This window comes from Lacerta agilis, chromosome 16 (assembly GCF_009819535.1).
Source record: "Lacerta agilis isolate rLacAgi1 chromosome 16, rLacAgi1.pri, whole genome shotgun sequence".
In the NCBI taxonomy this organism is placed as follows: domain Eukaryota; kingdom Metazoa; phylum Chordata; class Lepidosauria; order Squamata; family Lacertidae; genus Lacerta; species Lacerta agilis.
In genome coordinates, this window is record NC_046327.1 from 40,149,146 (window position 1) to 40,167,625 (window position 18,480).

At 43.9% G+C, this 18,480-nt stretch overlaps 1 protein-coding gene across 6 annotated transcripts in view; it reads left to right on the plus strand.

The window, feature by feature from the left end:
* CXXC1 (CXXC finger protein 1) overlaps positions 1 to 18,480 on the plus strand; it is a 36,813-nt gene that overhangs the window by 663 nt on the left and 17,670 nt on the right. The window contains exons 3-8 of one of the 6 annotated variants that reach the window (XM_033172868.1): positions 184 to 284; positions 2,051 to 2,193; positions 5,150 to 5,311; positions 5,477 to 5,503; positions 6,449 to 6,598; positions 13,933 to 14,040. In XM_033172868.1, the coding sequence (XP_033028759.1) occupies positions 184 to 284; positions 2,051 to 2,193; positions 5,150 to 5,311; positions 5,477 to 5,503; positions 6,449 to 6,598; positions 13,933 to 14,040 (691 nt within the window). The remainder of the gene's footprint in view (positions 1 to 183; positions 285 to 2,050; positions 2,194 to 5,149; positions 5,312 to 5,476; positions 5,504 to 6,448; positions 6,599 to 13,932; positions 14,041 to 18,480) is intronic. The other 5 variants (XM_033172869.1, XM_033172871.1, XM_033172870.1 and 2 more) reach the window with 5 other exon arrangements.

The following is an 18,480-nucleotide window of genomic DNA, read 5'->3' on the forward strand; positions in this document are numbered from 1 at the left end:
TATTGAGGAACAGTGTGGGGTGGTCAGAGCGGAGGGTATTCTTTCTGAGGCCTGTAGTTGTGTCGAAAAAGGAGCTTACTGGGAGGGTATGCAGAAAGTTGTATTGTTCTGATACCTGGCTGCCAAGAAGCTGAGTTAGGGAATCCTCACCTTTCCCTTTCTTTGCCCCCCTCCCCATCCCAGAGGCTGCGATCACTGCAATGAATGGTTCCATGGCCACTGTATTAACATCACTGAGAAGATGGCAAAGGCCATACGGGAATGGTACTGCATGCAATGCCGAGGTGAGTTTACAAACAAGATAGTATTGAGACTATAGATTTATTATTGTCACTGATGTTTGCAAATACGATGGGGAAGTGCCACAGAATCTGTAATGGAGGTAAGTAAAAATGAAGCCTAATTTGTTGGAAGCAATCTGAGCTTGAATAGACTGTCTTTTTGCGGCCTGGCTCTTCTTGTAAAACATTTTTACAAGAGTGATCATTAAACATTTTTACAAGAGTGATCATTAAACATTTTTACAAGAGTGATCATTTCTTATTAAGGCTTTTGTAAAATAAGTACAACATGGCTATAAACTGTAGCTTGCCATGTGCCTTTTTTAAAATTGACAGCTGAAGGATTTTTTTTCATTTTTTTATTAATTTATTATTACAAGTCAAACCAAATTAATTTAGTTTAATACAGTTTCTTAAAATCAGGTTTCCCGCTCCTGTTCCGAACATATGATCATCACCATTTCCTCACATAGCCACATCATTTCTTATTTAGAGTACAGTTGATATCCTTCACTTGCCGTTAAACCATTCTTCCAGCTGGCTGCTTTTTTCACCTTACAAACAGCACCTCCGTTAAATCTTATAAATAGTCCATTTCACATGTGTATATGCATTGTCCTAGACCTGGCGTGCTGGGAGTGTTAATTATTATCTTCCATTCTTCAGTTCTTTGCAGTGTTTACCTGGATGGTACAAGGTCACATTCCATTCCTTCTACTGTTTATGGACTAGCGTACAAGCTGCAACCATAAATAACTCACAGAATGCATATCCAAACTCTGGCATTAAAATTCCACTCTGGAGTTCTTCCTCCACACACAGTTAAAAGCAAGATCTTTTCTCAAATTCAGCCTCTTTACTACACCTGTTCGGTAGCAGTTCATTCTCCTCCCACCCACTGGATTCCTCCAACAGCAGTTCAGGAATAATTTTAAATATAGTCCATTCAGCCTCGGTTGGGGAGGAGGGCATTGTAAAACCTTGTTAAATTCCTTGTTGAACATAAATCAAAAGCTCCCCCCCCTTCCGAAGTAACAAACAAAACAACATAGCAGCGGCTACACACATCCTTTTCATTATGCAGGGGAGGATAGGAAAAAAGGAGACCACAAGAAAGCACAAAGCACCTGATGTCCTCCCCTTCCTTTCCTGTCTGTTAAGGGTTCTCAAGCTTCAAAGAAAACATTCAGATATCTTCAAAGAGTCAAGTCACTCCTTTCGGCAGCTGACATTGCAGGCCATTAGCAGGAGCGCCTCTCGATTAATGCCAATTGTCCAAATTATGGAGGAACCAACCGCAGATCATGCTGGAGATGGAGGCTCGTCTATGGCAGGGACATACTCCTAGGTCGCACCTGCTCTGCCTTTCAAGTTGGCAGACATGGGCTTGAGCGGCACAATGGGATGCAGTGAGCTCCCTAGTGGGGACTGGGGAACATTGCCAGGAGTTTTGCCTCATAAATCTTGGCTTTCCCCTGCCTGAATCTCCTCGCTGCCTGTGGAGGGCAGCAAGCAGCTATTGCCATTGACTCATGATGTAGCCAGAAACCAGAGTAACCACTGGAGTTAATTTGTTAAAATTTTATACCCTGATCTTCCTCTGTGTAGTTCAGTATATCATACATAAGACTTCTTTCAAACTACTTGCTGGACCAGGCCAACTTAGCTTCAGAGAAAGGACTACATCTGCCTTTGTATGCACACTACTTTCTGGTCCAAGAGTTGAACCATGTGGGTTCTCTTAGCTAATTTTCCTTTCTGCTCTACAGAGAGAGACCCAACCCTTGAGATCCGGTACAGGCACAAAAAGTCCAAGGAGAAGGATCGTGAGGGTGAACGGGAACGTGCTGAGAAGGATGAGCTGCGTGCAAAGGCCCAAGAACTGGCATTAGAGCAGAGTCGCAGCTCAAAAGTAAGTGTTTTAGCAGTGAAAGGGAGCAGAGTTCAGTCACATCTGTGTAGGGCATTCTGCCAGGGAACTGCCCTCAGCAGGGTGGGAGGTGTCGTTGATGTATCGACAGCCCCGACACCTCAGTAGTGACACCTCGTCAAGCGGGAACAGCGGGAAGAGCAGTACCTCCTCCAGCGGGAAGGAGCAAACTGCAGGCAGCTAGATGAGGCAGGGGCTTGAGGATGTTACTGAGAGCCCCAGCACGCCTCGTGAATTTCGCTCTGAGGGGAGCGCGCCACTTACGTCGCCCCAGTTGCACGGGGGGGGGGGGGTCAAAAGGAGACTGGAGGAGGCGCTTCATTATGCCTAAATTCCTATGTTGGGGTCACAGCCGGAAACCGGCACTCCCGAATTCTGCAAGTGACTGAGACGGTCATGTTTTCTTGTTCTCTGCACTGTAAATAGTCTGCACCAATAAACTGTTAAAAAGACAGTTGGGACTCATGCTTGGTCACTCGTGAGCAACCGCCAGCAGATCTGACACATTCCAACTCCAGAATGTTGAGTATTTGGGTTCTAAGTATCCTTCAGAACTGTGGGGCAACTGCCTACTCCCAACAGTCTTGGTTTGACTGTGTGATGTAGTACAGGTAAATGCTCCTGCCCAGCTTTTTGCCTCCTTTGTCTGTTCTTAATTAGACAGTATAAAGGTGAAATCATTATAGAAGACCACAGGGCTGTAGCAAATGGTGTGTGGAGTTCAAGCCGTTCCTTAGAGGTCTTTGGGGTATTTGTTGTAATAGCAGCTTCAGACTTCTTTGGGACTTTCGCTCACCTCTGCCCAAGTGGAACACTTGACATAATAGCTAAGCAGTATTCATTTTGCGACAAATGTTCCAAGAGAGTGGTTACCATCTCTTTATGCTTAATCTCCAACACATCTTTGCCCCCCCCCCATCTGCTTTCCTCTGGCTGGATCCTTTTATTCAGAGCTGGTTATCAAGCTAAAGGACTTGCTTCCAATAGAGGCTAGAACCCAGTATTTGTGGGGTCTTGACCGGCACTATTGGATAATTTTATTATTCATTTATATAGTTCATTTATGAATTGCTTCCCATGAGGCATCACAAAGCAATTTGCATTATTTTAAAAACACACATAAAACATTTACATATACAATTGCATATACAATTTTAGAATTGCTGCAGATTGCTGCAGCTCACCTGCTTGGAGAAGGCATCCTGGAGTTGCTTTGTTCATTATAATTATTTATATACTGCTTTACTGAGAGAAAATATTACAGAGTGGTGTACAAAATTCAAAGCATTAATACAATCAATCCATAAAATTATAACACAAGAATCTAAAAATTCAGTGAACAGTGGCATGGGACTATAATAGCATTTTAAGACAGCACATATTAAATGCTGGGGAAATGTATGCCCCCCCCTTCCTTCCTTCCTTCCTTCCTTCCTTCTGCTCCCCTGTCAATATTTCTTTGGACCTTGAAACATTTTGTACAGGACTGGGGTGCAGGTAGCAGTGTTATGGGCAAGGGAGCAAGCAATGTTTGCACAGAGAGCCCGGTTGCAAGTAGGCATTGCATCTCTCCAGTAACAGACCCTGGATGTTCAGTTGGAAAGCCTACAAAATATGGTGCAGTTAAAATGATCCTTTGGCTCTGCATAAACATTTTCACATCTGATATCCCGTTTAGGTCAGGGGTGGGGAGCCTTTGACCCTCCAGATGTTGAATTCTGACTCCTATCATAGCTGATCATTGGCCATGCTGACTGGGGGGAACAGGAGTCAAGCAACAGGTTCCCCATCACAGATTTAAGTCATGTAGTTGTTGCCTCAACCTATTTCCCCTCCTGCCTAGACTAATAATATATATTGTTAGCTTGTTTGGACTCTTAAGTCTTCACAGTGATGAACACTGAAGGTTAAATACATGCATTGATGGGAGCCACTTGTTTTAAAAGCAGGCAGGTTAAGGTTGCAATCCTGTACTCACCTGGAAATAGGCCCCTTTGTACTAAGTGGGGCTTTCTTCTGAGTATGGGATTGTGCTGTAATATAATATAATATATGTTTATCAATATACGATCTGTTTTTTACACGTGTCTATCAGCCACAATAGCTGAATGGACTCTCCATGGACAGAAGGCAATATACCGTATTTTTCCGTCTATAAGACTAGGTTTCCCCCCTAAAAAATAATGTCAAAAATTAGGGGGCGTCTTATACACGGGGCCATCTCTCCCTATTTTCTTAAATCTGAGGCCCCCAAAATATGGGGCATCTTATACATGGGGGTGTCTTATAGATGGAAAAATATGGTACAGTACTTCCTGATGAACGCATGCTGTGAATAAACAATAGTGGAAGGCCATTCCACTCCTACTCTGCTTGTGAACTTCCTGTGGCATCTGGCTAGCTGCTGGAGATAGAAATGCTGCACTAGAATAGCAGGGATCGCAGCAGGGATCTTATGTTCTTTGATGCTTTCTCATAATGTTGCTGATAATTGAGGTTTCTGGATGAAGTGAGGAAGGAAAGGGAGTACTTAAGCTCATTTGCAGGTTTCATGGCTGGCAGTATCTGGCTCTATAAATCTGAGGCATGTTTGATAGATCTGAGTAAGTAGTAACTACCGTCTTGTGCCAAAGTTAAGGACATTGCTGTGGATCATTCAGGTTCCTGTGGCCAGGAGTGCTTTTCCTCTTGTTGAGAAAGGGGGAACCCTCAGTTTCCCCATTTGATCTTTGTGACAATTTGGGCTGCCTCAGCTGTGCTAGAATATTTTAACATGCTCCATATGGGTCTTGCTCTCTCGTCTTGCTCTCTGATATGCCATATTAAACACTTTGGAGGAAGACCAGGATATAAAATTTTAACAAATAACTCCAGCAATCCCTCTAGATAGCCTCCACATACTCATCTCTCCCCACTTCTTTTCACTTTTTAAAATCAGCAGCAGATCAAGCGCTCAGCTCGCATGTGCGGTGAATGCGAGGCCTGCAGGCGCACAGAGGATTGTGGACAGTGTGATTTCTGCCGTGACATGAAGAAATTTGGGGGCCCCAACAAAATCCGCCAGAAGTGCCGGCTGAGGCAGTGCCAGGTTCGGGCTCGGGTGAGTATTCCGGTGGGCGCTTTCTGCCCAGAGATCATTGCATGTTTTTCTCTGTGGGTCACTTTCTTGGCTGCTCCACCCCAGAGGAGCAGCCACCTCAAATTCAAGCTGTTGATTTGTGTGTAGCTCACACGTGATTTTTGTTTCCCGTTCTTTTCTTCCTAGGAGTCCTATAAATATTTTCCAGCTTCGGTAAGTTTCCTTTTTCCCTCCAGTTTTTTTTCTTTTCCATTAAAAACGGGTCTTAAAATAGTTGAGTGTTCAGTTGGGACTCCTGGTTTTTCCCCCCTAGATAGGGGAAACAGAATGAGACCTGGTCTATGCACACAGCAAAATAAGGTGGAAAAAATCTGGGAGTGGTTGAGTGGACTGTGCTGCTTCAGATAGCAGATGGGGTACATGTAGAAAACAAAAATCTCCCTTCCAGAAGGAATGTAGCATAGCAGGGAGAAAATGTATGATCTGGCTTACTCCATGTTGATTTTATCCCCCTTGCTGAGTGTATTCAAAAAGGATAGCCATAAATATATATTAAAAGATAACCCTCACCTGTCTTGAAGTGAGATGGTCCATTATGCCACATCATTTCCACCTTGTTCTGCTCTGTGTTCGGATGCAGCCTGATAGTTAGTGGGGTGTAGTTGAGATAACTTGGTACCTGGCAGTGCATTCCTGTACATGTTTACTTGGAAGTGAGGCCCTGCTGAGTTCAGTTGGGCTTAACTCCCAGGAAAGTGAATGTAGGATTGCAGTCTCAGTCCAGTTTGGATGCGTTCTCAATTGCAGGTTTTTTTGTTGGGACACTTCAGCCCTGCTTTTTTTGAAATGACTGAGCTTCTTCTCCTCTCTTCTTGATTTTGGGAAATAAGCGGGTGTTGGGATTCTCTCTCTTTTCCTCTATATTTCTGCTTCTTACGCTTTGCTGCTTTGATCTTCAGTGAGTTCTGTTTTCTGTTTACCAAAGCTGTGCTCAGGAAGGGAGGGGTGTGCTCACGTCTGTGCTGTTTCAATGCATTATGCTTTTGAAGCCAGATAGATGGCTTCTTTAATGCTTTCCTTTCTTTCTTCTTTCCTCCCTTTTTCTCTCACTGCTTTCCCCCTCCCTCCCCCACTCCCACTTACCCTAATGCTCAATAGATGTTACGGGGGCGGGAGGATGATCTGCAGATGCTAAAGGAACAGCTAGAATCAGCTGCCACACCTGAACCTCTGTCGGATGACGATCTGCACATAGATCCCGATTTGTATCAGGAGCTTTGTTCAGGGGCCTTCGATGACCAGAACCTGGTGAGACCTGTGCTGGACCTGTTACCTTGGGATTCCTTGGTCAAGTTGGCAGGGCTCATGCATACTGATGTCAAAAAGCTGTGTCCTAGGACAGGAGGTTTTCTGGGTTGCCTCTTTCTTGCCCCGCACCATCTCTTATTCTGTGTTCTGAAATTACTCAGATCAAGTATGCTGGAGAAATATAGCCAAAAAATATGGCTAAATATTCCATATTAGTATGTGATTTTAGAGTTCCCTGCTTATCCACTTTCAACTATTCCTAGAGCACAGATATGAAATCTATCTTCAGGTCTTCTTTTTGTTGCTGCTGCTGTGGCTCACCTTGTTTCCTCACTTTAAGCCATCTTTCCATCAGGTCTCTAAACTCTCTAGCCCCTTTCCTCTCGAGTGATTACTATTTAGCTGACTGCTTACACAGACCCTTCTCTTGCTCTTGATTCCTAGCCCCTTCGCTTCTTTGTTTACCCAGAAGCTCTTACTTAACACCATATAGGTCTGCCTGTGGCATTTCCATTTCTTTTTTAAAAAACCAAATTTTATTTAAAATTTTTCATAAATAAATATTTTTAGATAATAATAATAAAAAAAAAACAGAGAGAAAGAGAACGGAAAACACCAAAGGAAAAGCAAAGAAATAGAAGGGAAAAAAAGAAAAATGAAGAAAAATTAAAAAACTTCTGATTTCCTGCCTGTCAGTTATATAAAAGAAATTATTCAAAATATTCACTCTAAAACAGACATCTCCAAACTAAGGCCTGCGGGCCAGATGTGGCCTGTGCGAGCCAATTGTGCGACCCCTGCCGCCTGCTCTTACAGGCGTGACGCGGTGCGGTTGCCCATCTCCTGGGTGCAAGTGCCATTTCCGGTGCACTTCCGGGTCGGCGTGGCGCCAGAAGTACCTTGTGCGCATGTGCAAGCATCATTTCCGGCGCACTTTCGGGTCTGCAGAGGCCTGTGCGCACACGCACAAGCTATTTCCAGTGCTGCGCCAACCTGGAAGTGCACCAGAAATGGCGCTTTGCGCATGCGCACAAGCTATTTATGGTGCCGTGCTGCGCCAGAAGTGCACCAGAAAAAATGAGTGCGCGCACGCGTATGGGTGCATGCTCCCCCGCCCGCCGCACGATCGGCACCGGAGAAACCGGCCCGGGGCCGGCTAAGTTTGGGGACCCCTACTCTAAAATGATCTGCTTTCTGTTAGGCAATATTTTCCAGTCTTTTGAGCCAAATAGATTAATTTGTTTTTCTTTTTACACATAAAGTCCAAAAGGGGATCAATAATTATTATTAATGAATGTCATCAGTTTGCTGTGGTTTTCCATCTTGATTTTTTTTTAAAAAACGATTTCTTCCAGTTATGTTTCTTCCATTCTTTTTCTAGGAAAAGCACTGGAGGCCTAATAGCTTTTCTTTTGAATTCACATCAAGTTGTACACAGAGTATTTTCTCTTTCAACTCTTATTTCTGTCGGCTCATTCCAACACTGCAACACTCCCATTTGCCTATTTCATTCCTCCAAGCACCTGTGTGTAAGACTTTTCCATTTCACCATCTGTTGCCTCCAACTCTACCATTTCACCCTCCTGTCCTGGCAATCCTTTATCCATATTCTACTCTGAAGTCTCTGTATCTTCTTGGATTTCACTTTCCATTTCATCCTTCTATGGACCACGTTCATTCACTATTTCATCAGTCTTAGCTCTAATCACTTTTATTTGCTCTTCAAACATTTGCTGAAGGTTGTCAACAGTCAATGGAATGTCCAGTGATATATTTGTCATACTGAATGTTCTTGATCCTAGTAACAATTCAGTCTCCATCTTAAGATCTTCAATCTTTCTTATCTTCAATCTTCCTTATCCAACTTAAGATCTTCACAGCATTATCAAAACACATTCCTTTCTCATAGATGAAATATGAAGTAGCAAAATTCCATTTCAAAGCAACATTTTCGTCAGGATAGCAGAGAACTAAACATAAAGAAAATAGGGATCCTAGCACTCAGAACTCCCTTGATTTTTTTAAAACCTTATTGATTCAAACAATTAGAGAATGCTTTTTGTTTTATCTTAAGCCCTTAAATGATCAACTCTTCTTAAAGCCAGAAATTAGCTCACACACCAGATGTAAATTTCAACCAGCAAACGGAGAAACCTCTTTTAGTCTTAAACTGTGATTAGAGAAAGGAAGGCTTTGCAGACCCAATGCCCTGAGTGAGCCCTCTTACATGGCTTTTGGGCAAGATTCTGATTCCTTCGCTCTAAGACATGTGTTCCCAGGAGCTGACAGCTTCTAAGTCTCCTAACCATTTCTCTCACAGAAGCTGTACTGTTGATTAGTGTTCTGCTGCTGACAATCCCCACCCCCAGCAGTTGGGATGTTTGGGTTGTATCCACCATGGGAGCTCTGTTTGTGCAACAAACTTGCACATGTGGTATGGAATTTTCCCATTCTCTCCTTGCTGCCCCCCCCCCGAAATCTCCAGGAGGTTGGGAGACCTTTGCAAGTAGATTTTGGGAATGCGTGGGGAGAGGAGCGAAGGGGAAATCTTGTTGCTGCTGTTTAGCTGCTTTCTAGGCAGGCAGCAGTTGCTTTTTTGTCTGCATTTAATTGCTATAATTTACCTTAAATAATCCCAGGATCTTAAAAAAAAATGAAGCAAAGATTAGGATGGTGGAACTAAATGGCAATTAAGATGGAAAGTATGTGATATTATAGGGTATTGAAGACCCAATTCTTGCTGAACAGAAGATCTGCCATAGAATCATAGAATTGTAGAGCTGGAAGGGCCCCGAGAGTCATCTAGTCCAGGCATAAGCAAACTTGGCCAACTCCTATGATCCCTGGCTAACAGGACCAGTGGTCAGGGATGATGGGAATTGTAGTCCCAAAACATCTGGAGGGCCGAGTTTACCTATGCCTGATCTAGTCCAACCCCCTGTAATGCAAAAATCTCAGCTAAAACATCCATGATGAATGGCTCTTCAACCTCTGCTTACAAACCTCCAATGAAGGAGAGCCCACCGCCTTCTGAGGGAGTCTGCTCCACTATCTAAGAGAACTTACCATCAGAAAGTTATTCCTGGTGTTGAGTCAGAATCTCCTGCATCATAACTAGAATCCATTGATTCAGGTCCCCTCCTCCAGTGCAGGAGAAAACAGACTTGCTACATCTTCCCTGTGAAAGTTATTTAGATACTTGAAGATGGCTACTATTTCTTCTGTTTACTTGGGACTGGATCCCAGTCATTCTGATACCTGGTTGTAGAGGTTGGCAAAGAAACACTTCTTTGTGGCAGATATCCATAGGTGGCAGTATAACTGTCTATTTCACAGATGTCAGACACAAGGCCCGCGGGCCTAATCCAGCCCGCCAGACCCCGTCATGTGGCCCGCGCGCGCCTCCCTCCCTCCCGGCGCCCGCCCGCAACGGGAGGGAGGGCGCGTGCACTCACTGCACGGAGGGCCGGAGCTGCCATTTAGGCCAACTAGGTGGCCGCCACGCTCCTGGCCCTCCTGCGCCCGCCCACTTCTCCAGCTGGCCGGCGGCCCGCCTTCGGGAGGCTGAGGCAGGCGCTGCTGCTGCTGCTGCTCTGCTCTGTCATGCGTCCTCCCTCGTTTCTGCCAGCGCAGGCGCAGCAGCAGACAGCAGCAGTTTCCCTCCTGTTTGGCTGCTGCTGCTGCTGCTGCTGCTGGCGTGGAGGCGGAGCTGCTGGCTGGATTCGACGCGAGGCGACAACGACGAGGTAAAGGCAGCTGCGGGCTGGGCCAGGGGTGGCGGGCGAGGGGGAAGCCCTCTTTCTAAAAATAGGCAGCGGCGCCACTATTTCCACAGGTAACTCGCTGCTGGAGTCTCCAGCACAGCTTTGCAAGTGAGTTGCGAGGCTGCGAGGCTGAGGCTGTGCATGCCTCATGTTGAAGAGGGAGCCTGAGCCAGCTCCCGCAGATCAATTGTCTCCAGTCTCCGTGGAAGCCCGTTCCTGCCTTTCCCTCATTGGATCTGTTGATCACTTTCCCGATCACTTCCCCCCTCCCTCTTGTACCGCGCCTGGCTGCTGCTGCTTGAGGCTCTCTTTTTCTCTCTTGCGGGGAGGGGTCTGGGGAGGCGAGGGGGGTGGAGAGAAACGTTTCATTCAGGCTAAACTGGCAGTAATTTAATCCGATCCCTCTGCTGAGAACAGACAGCAGTCGTGGTCCTTTAGAAATTCAGACAGCTCCCCCTGCCCCCCCCACCATGTTTTTGGTGTAATACAGATTCAACCCTAAAGCCAAATTGCATCGAGGAGCCCCCTTGCCGTGTCGTTGCTGGGCGTTTGCCTTGCCCGGTAAGTACGGCTGAGGTGTGACAGCGCAGGTCTAGCCGTGCCTGCTCAGAAGTAAAGTAATGAATCGCCATTCATTGTGGTTTATCTTATTTGTCTCAAGCCTTGCGCACCGATGAGACGCAGAAGCCCCTTGTGCGAGCAGGCAGGACAGGACCCCGCCTGCCTCTCCCCTGCCCTCTGTCCCGCCCACCTCTCTCCTGATTTCTCCTTTTTTCACTTTCCCCTCTTCGCCTCTCCTCCTCTTTATGGTTTACCTGTTTTCCCCATCCCCCTTTTCCCTCCTTTCCCCCCTCGGTCACATCTTTTTCCAGCCTTTCTTTCTCTTCCCCACTTTCCCCACTTTCCCCACTTACCAAATTCTATTTTCCTCTCCTCTTTTCCACATCCTTCCTTTCCCCTCTTTCTTTCTTTCTTTTTCTCCTTCCTTCCTTCCTGTCTTTCTTCCTCTCCCTCATTCTTATTCTTTCTCTCCCTCTCCTTTCTTTCTTCTCTCCCTCTTTCTTTTTCTTTCCTTCTTTATTCCCTTCCTTCTTTCCTACTCTTCTTTCTCTCCCCTCTTTCCTCCCTCTCTCCCTCCCTCTCCTGCATGTAACAGATTGCTTTGTGCCTGGGTCTTCTCACATGGTGACTATTCAGTAGGCATGGTGCTTGTTTACTAATTAATGGGTTTCTGTATGCTAGTCCTATCAGAAGGGCCATGATTTACACCAGTGCCACCGTGCTCTCCTTTCACCCTGAGTTAAAATGATTGAAGTAGTGCACGGAGTGGACACAGTCCTACAGATAAAACCGGCCCTTTGAGGGTGACCAAACTGCTGATGCGGCCCCCGATGAATTTGAGTTTGACACCCCTGGTCTATTTGATCCAACTTACCTTAAAAGCCCAATACAAAGGTGACCCTCTTGCTGTGTGAAGCATGCAAAGCCATTAAACTGCCCTACAAAGGGGGGAAACCAGATTTGAGTTTGCATGATGAAGTTGCAGCATGGATAGCAGCTGATGGCTGTTGGGTCAGATCTGCTCCACTCTCCCGACTGCCACGAAGAAAATAAGGGTGTGAAAGGGCTGCAGCCACCATTGCAAGCGCTGGCATACAGGTGAAACTTGAACAATTAGAATATCGAGGAAAAGTTCATTTATTTCAGTAATTCAACTTAAAAGGTGAAACTAACATATGAGATAGACTCATGACATGCAAAGCGAGATATGTCAAGCCTTTATTTGTTATAGTTGTAATAATTATGGCGTACAGCTGATAAAAACCCCAAGTTCACAATCTCAGAAAATTAGAATATTGTGAAAATGCACAATCTCAGAAAATTAGAATATTATGAAAAGGTGCAGTACTCAATCCATAACACCTGCAAAGTGTTCCTGAGCCTTTAAATGGTCTCTCAGTCTGGCTCAGTAGGAATCACAATCATGGGGAAGGATGCTGACCTGACAGCTGTGCAGAAAGTAGACTGAGGCTGGAGTTAGTGCATCCAGAGCCGCCACACACAGACGGATCCTGGAGATGGGCTTCAGATGTCTTACCTGGGCTACAGAAAAAAAGAACTGGTCTGTTGCTCAGTGGTCCCAAGTCCTCTTTTCTGATGAGAGCAACTTTTGCATTTCATTTGGAAACCAAGGACCCAGAGTCTGGAGGAAGAATGGGGAGGCACACAATGCCAAATGCTTGAAGTCCAGTGTGAAGTTTCCACAGTCTGTGTTGATTTGGGGAGCCATGTCATCTGCTGGTGTTGGTCCACTGTGCTTTATTAAGTCCAGGGTCAACGCAGCCGTCTACCAGGAGATTTTGGAGCATTTCATGCTTCCTTCCACAGATGAGCTTTATGGGGATGCTGACTTCATTTTCCAGCAGGACTTGGCACCCGCCCACACTGCCAAAAGGACCAAAACCTGGTTCAATGCCCATGGGATTACTGTGCTTGATTGGCCAGCAAACTCGCCTGACCTGAACCCCTGACCTGGGGCATTGTCAAGAGAAAGATGAGAGATATGAGACCGAGCAATGCAGAACAGCTGAAGGCCGCTGTTGAAGCATCCTGGTCTTCCGTAAGACCTCAGCAGTGCCACAGCCTGATAGCATCCATGCCACACCGCATTGTGGCAGTAATTGATGCAAAAGGGGCCCAAACCAAGTACTGAGTACATATGCATGCTTCTACTTTTCAGAGGTCCACTATTGTTCTATTTGCAATCCTTGTTTTGTTGATTTCATTTAATCTAATTTTCTGAGATTGTGAATTTGGGGTTTTCATCAGCTGTACGCCACAATCATCACAATTATGACAAATAAAGGCTTAACATCTCTCGCTTTGCATGTCATGAGTCTATCTCATATATTAGTTCCTCCTTTTAAGTTGAATTACTGAAATAAATGAACTTTTCTACGCTATTCTAATTTTTCGAGTTTCATCTATATATGGTTTGGCTTGGAACCTCTTAATTCCCTCAGTGAAGGGGTTCTTACACAAAGCTAGCTGTTGACCAGGATGTGAGGTTCAGATTGCACAGAGTTCTTTCTTGGGGGCAGGGGACCAAACACTCTTCTGCCCTCCTTAAGCCAAACTACCCTGCTGGACAACCTCCAGATCCTTTTAGCATGAGAATGGGGAATCTGTGATCCTCTGGGTGTTGCTGAACTACAACTCCCAATATTCCTGACCATTGGCCATGTTGGCTAGTGCTGGTGGGAGTTGCAGTCCACAGGTTGTAGTAGTAGTAGTAGTAGTAATGATAATAAAATTAGTTATTTGTATGCCACCCATCTGACTGGGTTCCCCCAGTCACTCTGGACAACTTCCAACAAATTAAAACACAATACGACATCAAACAGGGCTGCTTTCAGATGTTTTCTAAAAGTCACATAATTGCTTATTTCCTTTACATCTGACCAGAGGGTGTTCCACAGGGTGGGCACAACCACCGAAAAGGCCCTCTACTTTTGCACATCTAGATTTATTGGAGGACTCATTTCACTTTTCTCTCTTTCCTCCTGTTAGCCGTGGCTCAGTGACACTGACGATGCACCCTTCCTTGACCCTGTGTTGCGGAAACGCGCTGTGAAAGTGAAGCATGTCAAGCGGAGGGAGAAGAAGTCTGAGAAGAAGGTATGATCCTAGATGGTGGGTGGGAAGTGTCACAACAACTGTGTTGTAGGAGAAGAAGAGGAGTTTGGATTTGATACCCCGCTTTTCACTACCCGAAGGAGTCTCAAAGCGGCTAACATTCTCCTTTCCCTTCCTCCCCCACAACAAACATTCTGTGAGGTGAGTGGGGCTGAGAGATTTCAGAGAAGTGTGACTAGCCCAAGGTCACCCAGCAGCTGCATGTGAAGGAGCGGAGACGCGAACCCGGTTCACCAGATTACGAGTCTACCGCTCTTAACAACTACACCACACTGGCCAGGCTTGTTTTTAGTGACCAGGCCTTTCCCCAGAGCTTGCAATTCTTTTTGGGTATGTAACAGGACAAAATCAGACTCGTAAAATCAGAATTTGTTTATTTATTGAGATTTTAAGGTGGTTTTTCACTAAGGATCTCAAATTGGCTTCCACAAATTAAAACTAAATACAATTTTAGATTAGATCATACAATATGAACAACACAGAGCAGGCCAAATTGAAACTCTATGGCAGGCTCAACAACTCAACTGGAAGCCTGGGAGAAGAGTTGAGTCTTGACTAGACAACCGAAGGCTAACAACAATATTGCTGTCAGCACCTCTGCGGGGAGAAAGTTTCAAATTCAGTGCACAGTCCCTGGGGAGGATGGTACAGCACAGCGAGCAATACTGGGTGGCACAGCAAACACCCCCGCTCCCCCATTGATCCACTGTATCATTGTGGCCTCAGCTCCCAACACAGGGAGCTGCTCAGGAGGCCGGGACTGAAGTAGGTCAGATAATCTACTTCATTTAAGCACACCTGAAGTTGCACAACCACAACTATCTTGTGCACCATGCCTAAAATGGGGATGTTAGCAATTGGGCAGGAGTTATCAAGGACCTTGGGGCCTTGGGGGGCCTCTTGAGGAGTAGGCACACCATCACCTTTTCCAAGATGGTCGGGACAAGTCCTTTTTGCAAAGAGGCATTAACTGCTCCCTGTATCTCCCCCCCCAAAAAAAAATTATTAGTTTTTTAACAATACATAAACAAACAATAAAAAAATAAAAACATTACAACAAAATACAAAAAAACTTTAGTAAAAACACTTAAGTCTATCTATCCTTCTTTAATGACATTGTAAATTGACTTCCTCATGCCTTCTGTCTGTGTTCCTTAAAAATCATCTTTAGTAATTTCTTTACCATTTTCTATTCTCATGCTAATACACTTAACATCTTCTCTATCTGATATTCTTAACATTACTTCATCTGTTTACTACATCTTATCTAACTTCTATATCTGATGCCTGTCTAATCTTCCTGCTTATTTTAAATAGTAATCTTAACATACTTCTTTAAATATACTTTAAATTTCTTTCAATCTTTCTCCACTGCGTCGTCCCTCTGGTCTTGGAGTTTCCCGGTCAGTTCAGCAAGTCCATCATTTTCATCTGCCATTCTTCTATCGTTGGTATTTCCTCTGTCTTCCAGTTTTTTGCTAATAAGATTCTTGCTGCTGTTGTGGCATACATAAAGACTATTCTATCTTCTCTTGGGATTTCGTGGTTTAGAATACCCAGTAAAAAGGCTTCTGGTTTTTTACTAAATGTGTTTTTCAACACCTTTTTCAATTCATTATATATCTTCTCCCAGAAGTCTTTTACTTTTGGGCACGTCCACCACATATGGAAAAATGTCCCTTTTATTTGCTTACACTTCCAGCATTTATTACATTGTCCATGATACATTTTTGCCAACTTTTCCGGTGTTAAATACCACCTATACATCATTTTCATGACATTTTCTCTCAGGCTATTACATGCTGAAAATTTTATACATGTTTTCCATAATTTTTCCCAATCCTCTAACATTATATTGTGCCCTACATCCTTTGCCCAATCAATCATTACAGATTTTACTATTTCATCTTTTTTATGCCACTCAAGCGATAAATTATACATTCTGGATAAATTTTTAATCTTTGGTTGTATCAATTCCGCTTCCAACTTGGATTTCTCTGCCTGAAAGCCATGCTCCTTATCCAGTTTATACAATTCATTAATCTGATAATATTGCAGCCAGTCAGATACTTTCCCTTTCAAATGATCATATGGTTTCAATTTGTAATTTTCTCCTTGAACCAAAATGTCAATATATCTTGGCCAATTGCCTTCCATATGTGTTCTTTTATTAGCTTTAGCCTCCAAAGGTGATATTCACCTGGGTGTTTTCCTTTCTAACAAGTCTTTATATCTTATCCAAACCTGAAACAGCATTTCTAATAATATGGGATTTAAATCCTTTATGGGCCTTGATCTTATCATACCACAAATATGCATGCCATCCAAACACATTATAATGTCCTTCCAAGTCTAGAACATCTGTATCTTCAAATATAAACCATTCTTTCAACCAACAAAAGACTGCTGCTTCATAGTAAATCTTTAAATCTGGCAGGGAAAATCCCCCTCTATCCTTAGAATCTGTTAAAATCATATATTTAATTCTAGGTTTTTCCCCCTGGCAGATAAATTTTGATAAATCCTTTTGCCACCTTTTGAATCAATCTGTCTTATCTTTAATTGGTAAGGCTTGAAATAAAAACAAAATCTTTGGCAATACATTCATCTTTATCACTGAGATTTGGCCTATCAAAGATAGTTTCAGTTTTGTCCATATTTCTAAATTCCTTTTTATCTCATTCCAAAGTTTATCATAATTATCTTTATACAAGTTTAATTTTTTTGCAGTCATATTCCCCCCCCCCAAGTACTTCACTTTCTTAACAAAGTTCAATCCTGTTATATTCTGTAACTTTTCTCTTTCCGATGGTGTCAGATTTTTTATTAACACTTTAGTTTTGGCTTTGTTCAATTTAAATCCCGCAACTTGCCCAAATTCTTCTATACTCTCCAGTGCTTTAATTGCATTATGCTCTGGGTCTTGTAAGGTCAAAACCAAGTTATCTGCAAAGGCTCTTAATTTATATTCTTTTACCCCCACCCTAATCCCTTTCACATTGTCATCCTTTCTTATCATGTTCAGCAAAACCTCCAAGACTGTTATAAATAACAACGGGGAAATTGGGCATCCTTGTCTGGTTCCTTTCTCAATTCTAATCTCCTCTGTTACCACATTATTGACTATAATCTTGGCTCTTTGCTCATTATAGATAGCATTCAAACTATTCAAAAAGTTTTGTCCAGCTTCCATTTTAGCAAAAAATTTCTTCATAAAACTCTAAGAAATATTATCAAAGGCCTTTTCAGCATCTATAATCATCAAAATAGCTTTTGTACTTTTTTTTATCTAACCTTTCCAATATTTCCACTAAATTTCTAATATTTCCATTCATATGACTACCAGGTAAAAAACCTGCTTGATCCTTGTGGATATATTCCTTTAACACTCTTTTCAATCTTGTGGCCAATATATTTGCAAAGATTTTGTAATCCAAATTTAATAATGAAATTGGACGGTAATTCTTCATTTGAGCTTTATCCATTTCAGGTTTTGGTATCAGAGTTATAAAAGCTTCTTTCCATGACTCGGGTGCCCTGCTTCCCCTTAAGATATCATTGCATACTTCCATCAAAGGTTGAATCATCCAGTCTTTTAAAGTTTTGTAGTATTTAGCTGTTAGTCCATCCGGTCCTGGGGCTTTGCCCATTTTCATCTTATTTATCGCCTCTTCTACTTCTTGTCTTGTTTTTGGGTGATTGAGTAATGTTTTCTTATCTTCTGGGATCCTGTGCAATCCATTTTTGTTCAAAAAACTACTCTCTGTATCAATCCTGCCAGCTCCCTCCAGCAAAGCAAAACTCAAACAAGCCAAGGAAGGCAAGGGTCGAAAGAACATGTCATGGGTTGTATTTCTTCATACCTCTTGTCCACATCTTCATGTGCTAACAACTGAAACTGATCTCATACAACAGGGCCACAATGGCATTAAGGCTGGAACTACGCAGCCCTCCAACCTATGCTAGTATAGTCTACTCTTGCTTCCCCCAGCATGGTGCCCTTATGAGGTTTCAGACTACAACTCCCATCAGCCCCAGTCATCATGGTCAGTAGTCTGGGAAGGTGGGAGTTACAGCCCACAACAGCTGGAGAAAGGGTGTTTACTCCGACTGGCAGTGGCCCTCCAGCATAGGTGCCACCTTCTGAAGAATTGGGGGGGGGTGCGGTGGCAGTGCGTGATGTTGAAGAAGCTGGGCGCGGCATTGCAGCAGTGGCATGGGCTTCAGTGGCTGCAACGCCTCCTGCTGCTGCCACTGCCACTGGTCTGGGACTGCTTCCTGCCTCCTTCTCCGTAGCAAGAGGAGAAGGAGCCGCGGCCATTGAAGCTGTGGTGCACTTTGCTCCAGGCTTGGCCTCCTTTGGAGGAGCTGGGGCAGAGCTGAACACAGCAGCGCAGTGGCAGCACAAGCTTCCATAGTTGC